General features: G+C 44.1%; 1 protein-coding gene across 1 annotated transcript in view; it reads left to right on the top strand.

Moving 5' to 3' along the window:
• The first annotated feature begins 15,672 nt into the window (after nt 1-15,672).
• The window catches only part of LOC134354071 (neuronal pentraxin-2-like), a 64,008-nt gene continuing 62,487 nt past the window's right edge, over nt 15,673-17,193 (top strand). Inside the window, exon 1 of the mRNA XM_063062810.1 lies at nt 15,673-16,417. Coding sequence (XP_062918880.1) covers nt 15,815-16,417 — 603 coding nt within the window. The 5' untranslated portion in view covers nt 15,673-15,814. The remainder of the gene's footprint in view (nt 16,418-17,193) is intronic.

The following is a 17,193-nucleotide window of genomic DNA, read 5'->3' as shown; positions in this document are numbered from 1 at the left end:
TTCGAGAACCAGCTTCCAACAAACACTAGTTTCATTCTGATTATGGAGAAGTTTTTTGTCGTGGGAAGGTCAAGACACATTAATATTAAAGGTATCCGTTAGTCTTGCGAGACCATGGATCTGCGCCTGGAAAGTCTTCACTCTCCATTAATATTATGATGGTGGATAAATACTCAATGGCCACTTTATTAAGGACCTCCTGTACCGAACAAAGTGGCCTCCGAGCGTATGTTCGTGGTCTTCTGCCGCTGTGGACCAGTCACTTCAAGATTCGATGTGTTGTGCGTTCAGAGTTGCTCTCCTGCACACCACTGTTGTAACGCGTGGTTATTTGAGTTACTGTCACCTTCCTGTCAGCTTGAACCAGCCTGGCCATTCTCCTCTGAATTCTCTCATTAACAAGGTGTTTTTTCCCACAGAACTGCCACTCACTGGATGCTTTTTTTTTTGTTTCTCACACCACTCTCTGTAAACCCTAGAGATTATTGTGCATGAAAGTCCCAGGAGATCGGCAGTTTCTGAGACTCAAACCACCCCGTCTGGCACCAACAATCACTCCACTTAGATTGCATTTCTTCCCCACTCTAATGTTTGGTCTGAACAACAGCTGAACCTCCTGACCATGCCTGCATGCTTTTATGCATTGAGTTGCTGCTAGGTGATTGGCTGATTAACGAGCAGTGTAACTTGATCATGGCTGATTTTGTTATCTCTCTTAAACCCGTTCTTCTAGCTTCTCCCTGTAATCGTTGATGCCCTTACTAATCTTTAAAGGATAGAATCAGAGAGGACAGGGAAATTTTAATTGGGGAAAGGCAAATTATGAGCCTATAAGGCTAGAACTTGCGGGTGTGAATTGGGATGATGTTTTTGCAGGGAAATGTACTATGGACATATGGTCGATGTTTAGAGATCTCTTGCGGGATATTAGGGATAAATTTGTCCCGGTGAGGAAGATAAAGAACGGTAGGGTGAAGGAACCATGGGTGACGAGTGAGGTGGAGAATCTAGTCAGGTGGAAGAAGGCAGCATACTTGAGGTATAGGAAGCAAGGGTCAGATGAGTCTATTGAGGAATATAGGGAAGCAAGAAAGGAGCTTAAGAAGGGGCTGAGAAGAGCAAGAAGGGGCTGAGGAGAGCAGGAAGGGGGCATGAGAAGGCCTTGGCGAGTAGGGTAAAGGAAAACCCCAAGGCATTCTTCAATTATGTGAAGAACAAAAGGATTACAGGAGTGAAAATAGGACCGATTAGAGATAAGGGTAAGATGTGCCTGGAGGCAGTGGAAGTGAGCGAGGTCTTCAATGAATACTTCTCTTTGGTATTCACCTATGAGAGGGAACTTGATGATGGTGAGGACAATATGAGTGAGGTTGATGTTCTGGATCATGTTGATATTAAAGGAGAGGAGGTGTTGGAGTTGTTAAGATACATTAGGACGGATAAGTCTCTGGGGCCTGATGGAATATTCCCCAGGCTGCTCCATGAGGCGAAGGAAGAGGTTGCTGAGCCGTTGGCTAGGATCTTTATGTCCTCATTGTCCATGGGAATGGTACCAGAGGATTGGAGGGAGGCGAATGTTGTCCCCTTGTTCAAAAAAGATAGTAGGGATAGTCTGGGTAATTATAAGGCCAGTGAGCCTTATGTCTGTGGTGGGAAAGCTGTTGGAAAAGATTCTTAGAGATAGGATCTATGGGCATTTAGAGAATCATGGTCTGATCAGGGACAGTCAACGTGGCTTTGTGAAGGGCAGATCGTGTCTAACAAGCCTGATAGAGTTCTTTGAGGAAGTGACCAGGCATATAGATGAGGGTAGTGCAGTGGATGTGATCTACATGGATTTTAGTAAGGCATTTGACAAGGTACCACACGGTACGCTTATTTAGAAAGTCAGAAGGCATGGGATCCAGGGAAGTTTGGCCAGGTGGATTCAGAATTGGCTTGCCTGCAGAAAGCAGAGGGTCGTGGTGGAGGGACTACATTCAGATTGGAGGATTGTGACTAGTGGTGTCCCACAAGGATCTGTTCTGGGACCTCTACTTTTCGTGATTTTTATTAACGACCTGGATGTGCGGGTAGAAGGGTGGGTTGGCAAGTTTGCAGATGACACAAAGGTTGGTGGTGTTGTAGATAGTGTAGAGGATTGTCAAAGATTGCAGAGAGACATTGATAGGATGCAGAAGTGGGCTGAGAAGTGGCAGATGGAGTTCAACGCAGAGAAGTGTGAGGTGGTACACTTTGGAAGGACAAACTCCAAGGCAGAGTACAAAGTAAATGGCAGGATACTTGGTAGTGTGGAGGAGCAGAGGGATCTTGGGGTACGTGTCCACAGATCCCTGAAAGTTGCCTCACAGGTAGATAGGGTAGTTAAGAAAGCTTATGGGGTGTTTGCTTTCATAAGTCAAGGGATGGAGTTTAAGAGTTGTGATGTAATGATGCAGCTCTATAAAACTCTGGTTAGGCCACACTTGGAGTACTGTGTCCAGTTCTGGTCGCTTCACTATAGGAAGGATGTGGAAGCATTGGAAAAGGTACAGAGGAGATTTACCAGGGTGCTGCCTGGTTTAGAGAGTATGGATTATGATCAGAGATTAAGGGAGCTAGGGCTTTACTCTCTGGAGAGAAGGAGGATGAGAGGAGACATGATAGAGGTGTACAAGATAATAAGAGGAATAGATAGAGTGGATAGCCAGCACCTCTTCCCCAGGGCACCACTGCTCAATACAAGAGGACATGGCTTTAAGGTAAGGGGTGGGAAGTTCAAGGGGGATATTAGAGGAAGGTTTTTTACTCAGAGAGTGTTTGGTGCGTGGAATGCACTGCCTGAGTCAGTGGTGGAGGCAGATACACTAGTGAAGTTTAAGAGACTACTAGACAGGTATATGGAGGAATTTAAGGTGGGGGGTTATATGGGAGGCAGGGTCTGAGGGTCGGCACAACATTGTGGGCCGAAGGGCCTGTACTGTGCTGTACTATTCTATGTTCTATATGTTTCTGTGTATATATTTTAAGAAAACTTCTGTTAACCATGAGTGTGGGACAGAATCAAATACTTTTTGGTAGTCAATGTAGCAACACAAAAGAATTCTGGTTTTCCACTGGGCTTTATTTAGAAAGAATCTATTACTAGTTGTTTTTTATATTCTTTCATACTCTTCTACTCTTCTGTGAGTATGTTGTGGTTATCAAAGTGAGTGGTGATTAGTTGTGAGATGCATGATGTTACAATTTTCTACATAGTTTTTAACAAACAATAGAATGATATTTTGATGGGTCATTTCTGATTTCTCCTTTAGGGAAGATGTTCTACTTTCTGTCAAAAATTTAGACACTTTTTCAGTATTTTGAAGAAAATTGTCGATACGTACGAATGAAGGTAAGTTCAATTTTTATGCCAATAATTATGAATATTATCACTGCCGGCAGTGATAGTATTTTCCGGCTATGGGTATTTTTTATAACTGCTTTTAACATATCCATTGGTGTTTGCATTTGTTCAATTGTGTGAGTGTATTCTTCTTCCTCCATAATCCAGCTTGCTTCTTGATTGTACATTGCCCTGTTTGACCAGATATTAGACTAAAAGTTCATCGTCTCTGTGTTTGTTGGTAATTCTGTGCTAGGGTTGGTGACATTTTGATGTGTTGGATTTAGTTTCAATGCCCTGTATAAACCTGTATCATTGTTCCTAAACTGATAATTCTGTTTTCTTTGTCTGATACATTTCATGTATCTATTTTGTCTAGCTTTGTATGCACCAAACTTCTGTTTCTGTATCTATGAAGTCTGCAATTAGTTTGTTAAGTAGATCATGTCTTGTATGGACTTTATATTTGCCTAATATTTCCTTAGCTTTACTCTTAACTTTCTTGTTCATGTTATCGATTTTATACTCCATTAGACAGACTATTTCTGCTCAGAAGGTTTCAGTTTTGTTTCTTAATCTCTCCTGCCATTTCAGTGTTCTCATTTCATTACTCTGGTTTGTGTTTCCATTATTGAGTGTCTCTATTTTGGAGTTATTAGCTGCTAATGCTACAGTATGTTATTGTGCGTAGTTCTTCAGATGTTTCAAGTTTTCCCAAATATTGTAGTAATATAATATTGTTGACAGTATGAACAATTTTTGCAGATTTTGGTGATGTGTTTTGGCTTGGTATGTAGGGCGTTTTTGTTGGGTAAGTGCCCATGTATTCTGTTAGTGTGGTGTTAAATGTAGGGATAATTTTGTTGACAAGCTCAGCTTTGTCATCATGTTTCTGCAGAAGTCCACATCTGTGTTGATATTACTGTCATGTTGTGGAGCAGTTGCTAAAGTAGTTCTATTTTCATCAGGGGTGGTGGTTGACATCTTCATTATTTCCTCGTATAGCATTTTTGTTATATTTAGGTTGATTTCCTTCTAGCTCTTGTGCAACTTCACGTTTTACTTGGTTTAACTTGTCGACAGGGATTAAGCTATTTTTTATTATCACTCTACATTAATCTGCTATTTGTTGTGCACTTACTTTTATGGAGAGATGTTGTACTATAAACTGTTGAAGTTTGTCCCTGTATGCTGTCTTTTCAGTTCCATTACTCGATAGTACATGTGTTAGGAATGTGTTTGTTTCTAGCAATCACTTCATGCGTGTCTTTCTTCCCTTAACTGCTTGAGTGGTCTCATTTGTAAGTGGACTACTCCTCTGAGCAAGTCGCAGCCTTTTAGTGTCATAGGGTGACTTTGAATGCTCTCTCTGGTTTCCTGGTGCCTGCCGGCCTATTCAACAGTGTGCCACTAGTGGTTTGCTTACTGACCCACCCAGCGCTAGCTCTGACCTTGCCTAGCGACCCCTAGTCAGTGGCCATATTGCTCTATTCTGCAGACTTCTCTCCATTTCTAAAGTGAAAGGGAATAGCTTTTTATACCTACAGCCAGGTTTTGGTGTCAGCTGCCCAATCTGGGTACAGGCATGCCTGGATTTGTTTCTGATTTGGTTCGCAGGTGTTATTTTATTTCCCACCTGCCCTGCATATCTGCAGAGCTTTCCCCAGTATGCCACTTGGAGAGTCTTTGTGACTAGTTTTTTATGACTCTCCTGTATTTCTTTGTCTACTCTGAATGCCTGCAAGAACATGAATCTCAAGGTAATATATGGTGACGTATATGTTGTTGTTGTTGTATGTTGATAATAAATTTACTTTGAACTTTGAAGTTTGGGATAGGTTAGATGTTTTGTCAACTCTGGTTGGGGGCAGAACTGTGGCTAAGCAAAAAAGGAAAAAACTAAGTTTGCAGGTGATACCAAGATTGGTGGAGTTGTGGATAATGTAGGAGACGGGCAAAGAATACTGCGCAATATAGATCAGTTGCAGATATGGGCAGAGAAGTGGCAGATGGAGTTTAACCCAGATAAATGTGAGGTACTGCACCTTGGTAGGGCAGATGCAAGGAGACAGTACACTGTTAAGGGCAAGATCCTTAACAGTGTTGTTCAGCAGAGAGATCTTGAGATCCAAGTTCATAGCTCCTTGAAAGTGGCCACACGGGTTGATAGGATGGTTAAGAAGGCTTATGGAATGCTTGCTTTTACTAGTCGAGGCTTTGAGTGGAACTTTATGTTGCAACTTTATAAAACTTCGGTTAGGCCACACCTGGAGTATGCATACAGTTCTGCTTGCCCTGCTATAGGAAGGATGTTGAGGTTTTGGAGAGGGTGCAGAAGAGGTTTACCAAGATGCTGCCTGGTTTAGAGGGCATGTGCTATCATGAGAGGCTGGTTAAATTTGGGCAGCTTTCTCTGGAGCGTCAGAGGCTGAGGGGAGATATGATAGAGGTTTATAAGATTATGAGAGGCAGAGACAGAGTAGACAGGGAGTATTTGTTTTCCAGTGTTGACATATCTAATACAAGAGGGCATGCATTGAAGGTGAGAGGGGGTAGGTTCAAAGGGAATGTGAGAGGTAAGTTTTTTAATCTGAGAGTGGTGGATGCCTGAAATGTGCTGGTTGGTATGGTGGTAGAGGTAAATACATTAGAGGCTTTTAAAAGACATTTAGGTAGGCACATGGTCATGAGGAAGATGGAGGGATAGGGACATTGTGTATACAGGAGGGATTAGTGTTTGGGTGTTTTTGATTTGCCTTTTAGCTGGTTCAGCACAACATTGTGGGCCGAATGGCCGGTTCCTGTGCAGTAATGTTTTATGTTCTAGTTATGAAAAAGGATCATGAACCTGAATCATTACTGCTTATTCTCTCTCCACAGATGCTGCCTGACCAACTGAGTATTTCCATTTTACATACGTTAACGGGTTATTGTTACATTTTTGGGACCTTGAAATAGTTTCATTGCTGAATTTCATTATGTTGCAACAGTGACCACATTTCAAATTGATGTCCTTGACTGCAAAGTGCTTTAGGTCTTCCAGAACTTCCATAAATACAAGCCTTTCTTTACTCCAATAGGCTTTAACTTGAGCAGCACACTTAATTTTCCATTGTTCATTTGCTCTCACTTGTTTGTTCTATTGAATTATTCAAGCCTGCTTGACACACTGTGACTTACACACAGTGGTCACTTTCTGGGTGGCAGGGTGGAGATATGTCCCTATGAAAGGAGGTGTAAGGTGCTCCTTCCCTCCACTAGCCTGCAGGTCACCCTTGGACAAGGTGTAGCACCTGCTTAGCCCCTCGATCAGGGTCACGTGAAGCCATGGGAGCAGGTGGTGGATGGTTGTATGAGCAGCTGGTGCATATCACAAGCCCTGGTTATGCCACAACTGACTCCAGGCAGACAATCTCTAAAGGGTATTGATAATGGCTGGGGTCACCCGTCTTGTAAAAACACTGCTCAGAAGACAGGCAAGGGCAAACTACTTCTGTAGAAATATTTGCCAAGAATACTTATGGTCACAAGACCATGATCGCCCACGTCATATGTCATGGCACATAACGATGATGATGTGTTGATGGCCACTTTAATGGGAACAGGAATGGAATCTGCTGTGGTCTTTTGCTTCCACTTCAAGGTTTGATGTGCTGTGCTTTCAGAGGTGTTCTTCTGCAGACCACTGTTGTAACGTGTGGCTATTGCATGATTATTTGAGTTACTGTCGTCTACCTCTCAGCTTGAACTATGCTGGCCATTCTCTGCTGACCTCCCTCATTAACAAGGTGTTTTTGCCAACAGAACCACAGAACTGGATGTTTCTTTATTTCTCGCACCATTCTCTGTAAATTCTATAGACTGTTGGGCGTGAAAGTCCCAGGAGATCTGCAGTTTCTGAGATGCTCAAACCACCATTCCACACTCAAAGTCATTTAGATCACATTTCTTTTCCCATTCTGATATTTGGTCTGAGCAACAGCTGAACCTCTTGACCATGTCTGCATGCTTTTATGCATTGAGTTGCTGCCCCATGATTGGTTCATTAGATGTTTACATCAACAAGCAGGTGTACAGGGGAGTGTACCTAATAATAATATTCCCCATAATATCTATTATAGTTATTTCAATAGCTATTCCTTTTGATAACTTTTCGAAGTTTTGAAGTACGCAACTGTGCTGCTCAAACACTATCCAGACACTTAAAGTGATAAATAAGCTTAGAAGAGAACTGTTTAACAATATGTGAAGATCTTACAGGAAGACAGTCACTGCAGGCAAATTATTAATGACAATTTTATAGCAGCCCTTAGCAAGGTCACAAGTAATACCCTTACCCTTATACTTACCCTTCTTCACTGCAGCTTTTGGGTCAAACTGACTAATCTTTCTCCCCTGAGTTCTTCCTTGAATGGGGCTTGTCATGTCTCATATCATCCTCTGATAATTACTGATATTGCAACCAACAGAATTGGTTGCAATAACCTTCTTTCTCATCCCTGGATCACCCTCTCCTGAGATCTCCAATCCCTCCTCCACTCCCATTCCTTGCCGTGTGCTGTCTTGGTAGTAAATTGACTACAGTATCCTTCAAAAGACCTAAAGGAATTTCTTTAGCCAGAAGGTGTTGAATCTGGGGAATTCATTGCCACAGATGGCTGTGGTGGCCAGATTATTTAGTATATTTAAAGTGTAGGTTTCTCTAAGAGGACCACTTCCTTGTCATTGGGTTTGGAGGCTTGCGAGCCTCAATGACCTGGAGAACTATGTTAGCTGGAGTCGGGACTTTATGCTTTGGCTCTTGGGTCATGCCAAATGAGTCAAAGGGTAGAGGGTAAGAGCAGTTCACCGGTCCTCCAGGTTCAGGGGTTCGGTTCAGGGGTTCAGCTCAGGGCTAACAACTCTGACTGGTCAAACAGAATTGTTACAGAAACAGCAATGAAGAATCCTTCTACATCTGAGTGCAACGGTATTCCTGAGTCTTCACCCAGGACTTGCATGACTGACAGCAGCGAAAACCGAGAGGAAGCTACAGGCATGATGAAGGAAGCTCTGAACACCACCAGAGATGGAGGACCTTCATTGCTGCCCTAAACTCCAGTGATATAACAGGCAGAAGAAAGAAAGTGTAGGTTGATATGTAGGTTCACATATTCTTGATTAGTAAGGGTCAAGGTTTATAGGGAGAAGGCAGGAGAATGGGGTTGAGAGGGATAATAAATCAGCCATGGTAGCATAGACTTGATGGGCTGAATGGCCACCTTCTGCTCCTATGTCTTATGGACTGCCTCACTACCATCTCAAGATCCCTTCTCTGCACCCAGACCTGAATGGGCCACAATTTCCCTGACTTTTACATTTGACACCGCTAAATCCCATTACTGACCCACTGAGGTTTATTTAATTTGAGCAGAGTAGTTGGTTCAGAAAGAGCTTCTTCTGGTGTGAGTTGCTTTGGGACGTCCTAAAGTTGCGACAAGTGCTCTACAAATTTCTTTCCTGACATTAGGAGCTATTAATAAAGAGAGATAGAAATAAATTATTTCATTTTTACACTCAGGAAGTAACTGCTACTGAGCAGAGGGAGATAGGGAGCTGTTTAATTACAGTAACGTAACCTGGTGGCTTTAAAGGCAGGAAAAATGTCACCCTCACAGCAGAAATACACGTATTGAATCAACAAAAGGTAATGGGTCAGCCCTGATATTAATTCAACAGGGGGTTTTCACAATGAATGCTCTATCTGTCAAAAGGTCATTGTGGTAATTGTTCACCTTATGTTGTCATGGTTACCATTTTAACTTGGAGACAGATGAAAGGACAATAGGGAGATACAGTGAAGATACAGGCCCTTCAGCCCGTTGAATTCCTGCCAGCTATCAACAGCCCAGTTCCACTTTTCCGAGACAAATCCAATTTCTTTTATTCTCCCTACGCTATGGTTAGCGTGATGCTATTACCGCTCAGAGTGCTGGGGTTCAGAGTTCAATTTCAGCGTCTTCTGTAAGAAAGTTTGTACTGTACATTCTTTGCATGGGTTCCTCTGAGCGCTCTGGTTTCGTCCCACAGTCCAAAGATGTACTGGTTAGTAGGTTAATTGGTGAATTCTCCTGTGACTAGGCTAAGGGAATGACTGGCAAACTCCACACAGACAGCCCCTAAACCCATTGCAGCGGAGTGGTGAGGCAGCTCTCCTAGCTGTGCCCGCTGTGAGCGTTTGTGAAGGAAATTGCCCCCCTGGGAAATTGCAGGATGACTGGACTGATGGGGTTGATGGTGGAAGACGCGGACAAAAGGGCACTTTCAGTGATTGCTTCTAGTTCAGCAACCCTCTGGCGATTAGGAAGAGCAGATGGAAAACACCCCACCATGAATCACACAGTGTATCACTCTGTCTTCATCATTGCTGGCTCACAACTGCCTTCTCAAGGCAATTATTAAAGGGCACCGCAACATGCCCTGCCAAGTAATGAGTACAGTCACAGCTAATGAATCAGAGCTGTTCTCACACACACACACACACACACACATTATTATGCAGCCCATATGGAGAAAGCAAGAAGCATTCAGCACAAGGATTAGTCAAGGGGAGGGCTGATTTTGTTCCTTGCATTAGTCATTGGGTCGAGTCGCTCCTCTCCCAGCCCTTGCAACGACAGCCTCTCTACTATACACTCTGTGCCCACTTTATGAAGTACCACTTTTCCCCCTAAATTGTAATGGCCAGTATTCGCAAAAATCTTGCCCTCTACAATCTTTTGGCTGGTGACAACAACATGTACGCACTGAATAATTTCTTCAATAAAAGCAGTATAAAATCTGCCGGTTCTAAAACCTGCCGACAAAGCGTTTGCAAACTCCACCTCGTCAACACCGTCTGCACCGGAAACCGTGAAAGGAAATGTGATTGTGAAATATACTTAACATGCCAACGAGGTAGAGGGTGACAATCTTTTGTGCGCAGTTTTAATTCCTTTGTGTGCCAATAGCAAAAGATGTCTGGGCTCACACACCTTGGAGGGAACGCTGCTCAGTACACCTGTACACCTGCTCGTTAATGCAAATATCTAATCAGCCAATCATGTGGCAGCTACTGAATGCATAAAAGCATGCAAACATGGTCAAGAGGTTCAGTTGTTGCTCAGACCAAACATCAGGATGGGGAAGAAATGTGATCTAAGTAACTTTGACCGTGGAATGACTGTTGGTGCCAGATGGAGCAGTTTGAGTATCTCAGACACTGCTGGTATCCTGGAATTTTCATGCACAAGAGTCTTTGGAGTTTATCGAGAATGGTGTGAAAAACAAAAAAAAAATCCAGTGAGTGGCAGATCTGTGGGTGAAATTGCCTTGCTGATGAGAGAGGTCAGAGGAGAATGGCCAGACTGGTTCAAGCTGACAGGAAGGTGACAGTTACTCAGATAGTCACCCATTACAACAGTGGTGTGCAGAAGAGCACCTCTGAATGGACATTTCAAACCTTGAAGTGGATAGGCTACAACAGCAGAAGGTCGTGAGCATACACTCAGTGGCCACTTTATCAAGTACAGGGGATATCTAATAGTACGGCCAGTGTGTGTATATCCCAGCGGTAAAATTCCAAGATTCAGGCAACTCACTGTAGAGATATCTCACTCATTAGTGTGGAATGGGAACTGGGGGGTGGGGGGGGGGGTTGTCCAGAGTGAAATAGGCTGTTCAACCATAGATAGGGGTCTGAAGTCCAGCCAGGGCTGGGTTTGGAGTCTGCACTGTGTGCTGGGGTATGTGTCTGCAGGTGGGGTTGGGCTCAGAGCATCTGGGGTCGGGAAAGCAGGTGAATATACCGCTCCCTGGTGCTGGCAGCTGGTGTCTTTGTATTTTTCTTTCTGCCTCCCTTTAAGCTCATCAGAAGATTTATTGAACTATGGTGGGACATGTATGGGTGGCGAGGTGGAGATACGTCTCTACCAAAGGAGGTGAAAGGTTCTCCCTCCCTCCACTAGCCTGCAGGTCACCCTTGGGCAAGGTGCTTAGCACACTGCTTAGCACACCTCCCCACCCAATGACCAGGGTCACGTGAAGCCGTGGGAGCAGGTGGTGGATGGTCGTATGAGCAGCTGGTGCATAATTGAAGGCAGGATGTAGTGTTACAGTTTTAACTAGCTTGTAGTGGTTGAAAAGTAGCTGGGTATGCACTGACATGTTAAAAACTAACAAAATAATGGACCAAAACTGGGAATTAGGTTAAGCTAAGAGCTCATTTATGGCTAAGGTAGGGACATGTTCGGCACAGCTTTGTGGGCCAAAGGGCCTGTATTGTGCTGTATGTTTTCTATGTTTCTATATCACAAATTCTGGTTATGCAACCACTGATGCCAGGCAGAGAATCTCTGAAGAGTATTGGTAATGGCTGGGGTCACCCACCTTGTAAAGACACTGCCCAGAAGAAGGCAATGGCAAACCACTTCTGTAGAAAAATTTTGCCAAGAACAATCATGGTCGTGGAAAGCCCATGATCGCCCACGTCATACAACACAGCACGTAATGAATGACCAAACAGTGTGGAACATGTAAAGCTAAATGAAATTAAAATATGTTAGTATATTAATAAGAGTAACATCTAACAGTCTGGAAAATCTGCCAGCCTCAACATCACCAAGCCAATTAATCATCTGAGCTTTAAGTAAGTGGTCATGTTGACAAATAATGTCAATATGGTCCACCCAGTTAGTTTCCTCTGTACCACTGACTGTTGATGTTCAGGTAAATGCAACGGTCAGTGTGTGTACAGTCAGCTTCCACAGGCTACAGAAGAAAGAACACCTGCTTATCTATAGCCCCTTCCATGGGCACAAGTTTGGAAGTTCAACCTGTGTGGGAAACGTCAGGGCAAATTTGCACACTTCTGTCACGAACAGCAAAGTGACAGTGTCACATTGTCTGCTTTAATGATGTGGGTAGAGGGGAACGCCGTCCAGGGCATCTACAGAAGTCCATGTAAGACCCCTTGGGAAACTGATTGGCTATGACAACCACATTTACTCTGCTAGTACTTTCTGACAGGCGTATCACCAGTAACCTGTTTGTATATTTCCCCAGATGATCCATCCTGACTGTGCTGTAGGAGACACAGTCTTTCACTGCTTGTGCAGTTAAACATGTGATAGGAATACAATTCGATTTAATGGATTTGTGTGGCCGCCTGGCTTTATTGAACAAGATTGCAAGGCTGTCAAATACTATATTGTTAGAAGAACCTGAGCTGTCTCTCCTGGCGCTGCAGTTTGTCACTGACTTTCAATGGGTACATGATGGTAATTATAAAGTTCGCCAGCATCAAAAGCTAAGGGGAAGCCTCTCTAGTGTTTGGGAGGAGCGCCAAATGCTAATTTCCCCTCACACACCTTGGCCCTTTTGTGTTTCCTAGAATGAATTGTTGCACAATTCCAGAGTTGTTGACCCCAAGTAGCCACCTTTCACTTAGAGGTGTGGTTAGCAAGTATTGGCAGCCTATTCGACCACTGTTGACCTCTCTTGAAAGACCCAGAAGCACTCATATACACTTATAGGTACTGAAGTATACACATATACACTTAGTGGCCACTTTATTAGATACATCTATACATTTGTTTATTAATACCAATATCTAATCAGCCAATCGTAGAACAACTCAATTCATAAAAACATGCAGACATAGTCAAGAGGTTCAATTGTTTGTTCAGACCAAATATCAGAATGGGGAAGAAATGCGATCTAAGTGACTTTGACCCTGGAATGATTGCTGGTGCCAGCTGGGGTGATTTGAGTATTCCAGACGCTGATCTCCCGGGATTTTCACGTACAACAGTCGCTTGAGTTTACAGAGAATGGTGTGCAACATCCAGCGAGCAACAGTTCTGTGGGGAAGAACACTTTGTTAATGAGATAGGTCAGAGGAGAATGACCAGACTGTTTCAAGCTGACAGGAAGGCGATGGTAACTCTAATAACAACAGTGGTGTGCAGAAGAGCACCTCTGAATGCACAACACATCAAACCTTGAATTGGATGGGCTACAGGAACAGAGGACCACGAACATACTCTGAGTGGCCACCTTATTAGGTACCTCCTGCACCAGCAGAAAAGGTAATTGTCTGCAGTCTCCCATCACTGCAGGACTTGTACGTGTCCAGGACAAAGAAGTGGGCAGGAAAAAAAATCATTGTAAATATTACCTACAAAGCAAACTACATTTTCAAAAGCTTTCTGGAAAGCACTGTAGGTCTATTAAAACAAACACTTCATGCCATCTTAAAAGTTTCTACCCCCTATGCAGTTAAACTAATCAACCATTCTAGTTACCCCCACCCCCCTGTCTATTACCTCAATCACTGCACTGTAAATACTTTAAACCACTTTTTATGATGCTGTTTACATTGTAAATAAATGCTGGTATTTATGTATTTATGGATATTTTATTCTATATCTGTGCTTTTAGCTTTATTCTAGTAATTCTTTATTCTGTGTAATTGTTGAAGGTTGTTGTTTTCTGTTGCATGTCACACCAGTACACCACAACAAATTCCTAATACATGCAAATATATATGGCAAATAGAGTTGATCCTTGATCCATACACTTCACTCTCACTCTCTCCTCTCCTATCAGATTCCTTCTTCTCCAGCCCTTTGAATTTTCCACTTATCACCTCCCAGCTTCACACTTCACCCCTCCCCCACCCATCTTGCTTTGCCTTTCACCTTCTAGCTTGTCCTCCTATGCTTGCATATTTGGGCACCTCCCCCTTTCTTTCCAGTCCTGATGAAAGGTCTTGGCCCAAAACATTGACTGTTTATTCCTTTCCATAGATGCAGTCTGGCTGCGGAGCTCCACCAGCGTTTTGTGCCCATTGCTCCAGATTTCCAGCATCTGCAGGATCTCTTGTGTCCATAATCATACGCATTGCTCACACTCATGCTTAGGCGGCAAACTCATCCACAGGCATTGCAGCTGGTAGGCATGCTAATCCATTCATTGCACTGATTAATCAACACACACACTCATGTGCACTCTAGTGCTTATAAGGACACACATTAAGTAGAGCAGTACTCTCCCATGCTTGTCTCAGGAAGTAACAGGCAAACTATAGCGCCCCACCTGAAAGCAGGATGGATCTCCACATTCCGACTGGAAGATTTGTCCGCCAATGAGGGAAAAGAGTTGAACAGCCTCTCGAAACCCCCTGTATTTTCTGCCTTAAAAGAATCCCTAGAAACCTCTTCACTACACTGTCTTCCACCATGGGTATTCGGGTTTTTTTTAATTTAATTCCTCCCAGTGGTAGCTGGCTTTGCTTGGGACATAGGTGTCTCCTTATTCCACTCATTTTGAGTGCTATCCCTCGCTCTATTCACCTCAGATGGGGAACTGAGCTGAGTTTTACCATAACCTCTTGTCTATTTCCCGATCAAAATCTCCATGCTACAAGTATTGGACTTTGGAAATGGAGCAGAAAACGGCCGTGACACTCATCAAGCCAGGCGGCTCCTGTGGAGAGAGAATGAGGCCAGAAGTTTCCGGTCAATGACCTTTGATCTGTGCGGGCTGACATGAAACACTAATCTAGATTCACTCTTCTTGTTCCTGCCTGCCTTGCTAATGTTCTCCAGGATTCTCTGTTTCTCTATGCTACATGAGCCTTTTCTGAAAGAAAATTAAATCCCACAGCAAAACACTTCCATCATAAATATTAAATCTGTAATGAATGGAATAATGTTTGGGGAGTTCATGTTCCGTTTTAGAAATAAAATAACACACTGTATGTTGTTACAAAATATCCCTGAGGTGGTGTATTGTGGAAATTCAAATAATTATTTGGAGATAAATAGTACACGGTCCTGTTCGTGATTTCCCAGCAGACAGAAGTCGCGGACCTTTTGGTTTTTTTTCAGTAAACAACAGAAACAGAGAGGTTATCATTCACAGAATTATAGAGTTTTCAGCACGGTGTCAGATTTATTATGCATGACAACTGCGAGCAGGGTGTTTATGCTCCTAACGAGCTTCCTACCGCCCCTCGTCTTCCTAACCACCCTTTCAGCCGCAGGCCGTTTCCCTCCAATTCCTCCTGGAGCCTGTTTCCAATGCAAATTTCATTTTGAAACATGTTGCCGAAATGCTATACACTCACGCATTTTTTTCCCCAGACAATTGGACCCGAGATGCGTTGCCCGTTTAAGGATTATTGTTAACCGAAAAGAATTCCCTTTTAAGAATGTGGGTCGCTCCTCCGGGAATCAATGACGTCTTCGAGGGGCTGTGATTGACAGATGATTGTAAGGGATTGCCACTGCACTTGCTATCCGGCAGGATCCCACCTCGGTCTCCGAAGCTGCGGATTTCTGTTTTTAATTTTAACTTGATTCTTTCTCGGGTTCTTGTTGCACAAACTCCGTCACCCTGAAGTATCTAACCATCCTGCTAGGGGCAGGGATGCTTGCATTTCTAGGTGCAGTGATCTGCATCATTGCAAGCATCGCCCCTGGTTCTCCGGGATCTGTCCCTGGTGCTGAAAATGAAGCCGGAGCATTGCTTGCAACCCAGAGCGGCGCTGGAGCTGCCCGCGGTGCTGATACAGGGAGAGCCGGCATTCCCGCACCTACCCCAAGCCAAGGCACTGCCATTGATCCTGGTGCTGGCAAAGCTTCTGTGAGCTCTAGGCTTGGATATGGTTCGGATTCATTTATTGGCACTGCCAGTCGCTTCCTCTGTCTGCCTTTGGCTCAGGATTGCCCTTCCCCTTCGATCCGGGAGGATCTGCTGCTGCTGAGGAGTACGGCTGACCACCTCCGCCAGATGGTCATCCAGCAGGAGAAACAGATCGCCAGCGACCAGCAGACCATCAGGGAACTGACCAGCAAACTCAGCCAATGTGAGAATGGCCAGGAACTGAGCTTCTTTCAAAATAATCCCGAGGAATACGCATGGGACCTTGGGAGAAACAGTTTGGAAGATGGGACCGAGGAATCTGACTGGACAGTGTTAGATCTGGAGCAGACCATCCACTCCCTGAAGGACAGCATTGAAAATCTGGAGGTGAGTGGTGTTACCGTGTAGCCACATACACACGGACACGGACACACACATACACACGGACACACGCATGCTCAAACATGCACTCTCTTCTTTATACACACAGAAACACTCACACCATGTCCAATATCTCACACGTAAACGCACACTCTCACGTTCTCACACATTAACACATAAATACTCTCACATACACATGCGTACGCAGTAAGCACAGACAGAAACGCACGCCGATACGCGCACAGACGGACAGACAGACAGACACACAAACACGCGTGTGAGTGCAGCAACAGTTTATATTCGGAAAGGCTTACAATGCACGGTTGTACACGTTGCAATCTCAACAGATGCCGGTGCATTGCAAAACAACCAGAATTGGAAGTCCACAGTTCTATGCTGTATTCTAGATGATTCGCCAGCCGTCCCTTTCTTCCAGGCTGCGTGCAGTTCATCAGGGACCTGTTGAAACTGCTGGAGCCGGGGCTGATATGCGGTGCGCTCCAGTTCTTACAGCGTTAGTGGATGTTATTAAGCTCAATAAATGACGATCGCTGGCACTCGCACAGTAACAGGGCGGAAGCGACAGCGTCCCTTGAAATCTATCGCTCACTCTTCTTCAGTTTGTCTCCCGGTCACCTGCCCCGTTCTCAACCCCTGACGTTTGACAGCAGATTACAAATATAATCGAACCCAGACCACCACCGCCGCCCTCCCGTCGCAGTCCAATTTAATTAACAAGCTGCGGATAGAGATCGTGGGGTGAATGTTGGGAAATTGATCGG

Source organism: Mobula hypostoma, chromosome 11 (assembly GCF_963921235.1).
Source record: "Mobula hypostoma chromosome 11, sMobHyp1.1, whole genome shotgun sequence".
Taxonomy (NCBI): domain Eukaryota; kingdom Metazoa; phylum Chordata; class Chondrichthyes; order Myliobatiformes; family Myliobatidae; genus Mobula; species Mobula hypostoma.
Note: the sequence above shows the minus strand (reverse complement) of the source record. Positions and strands in the feature narration are given on the sequence as shown.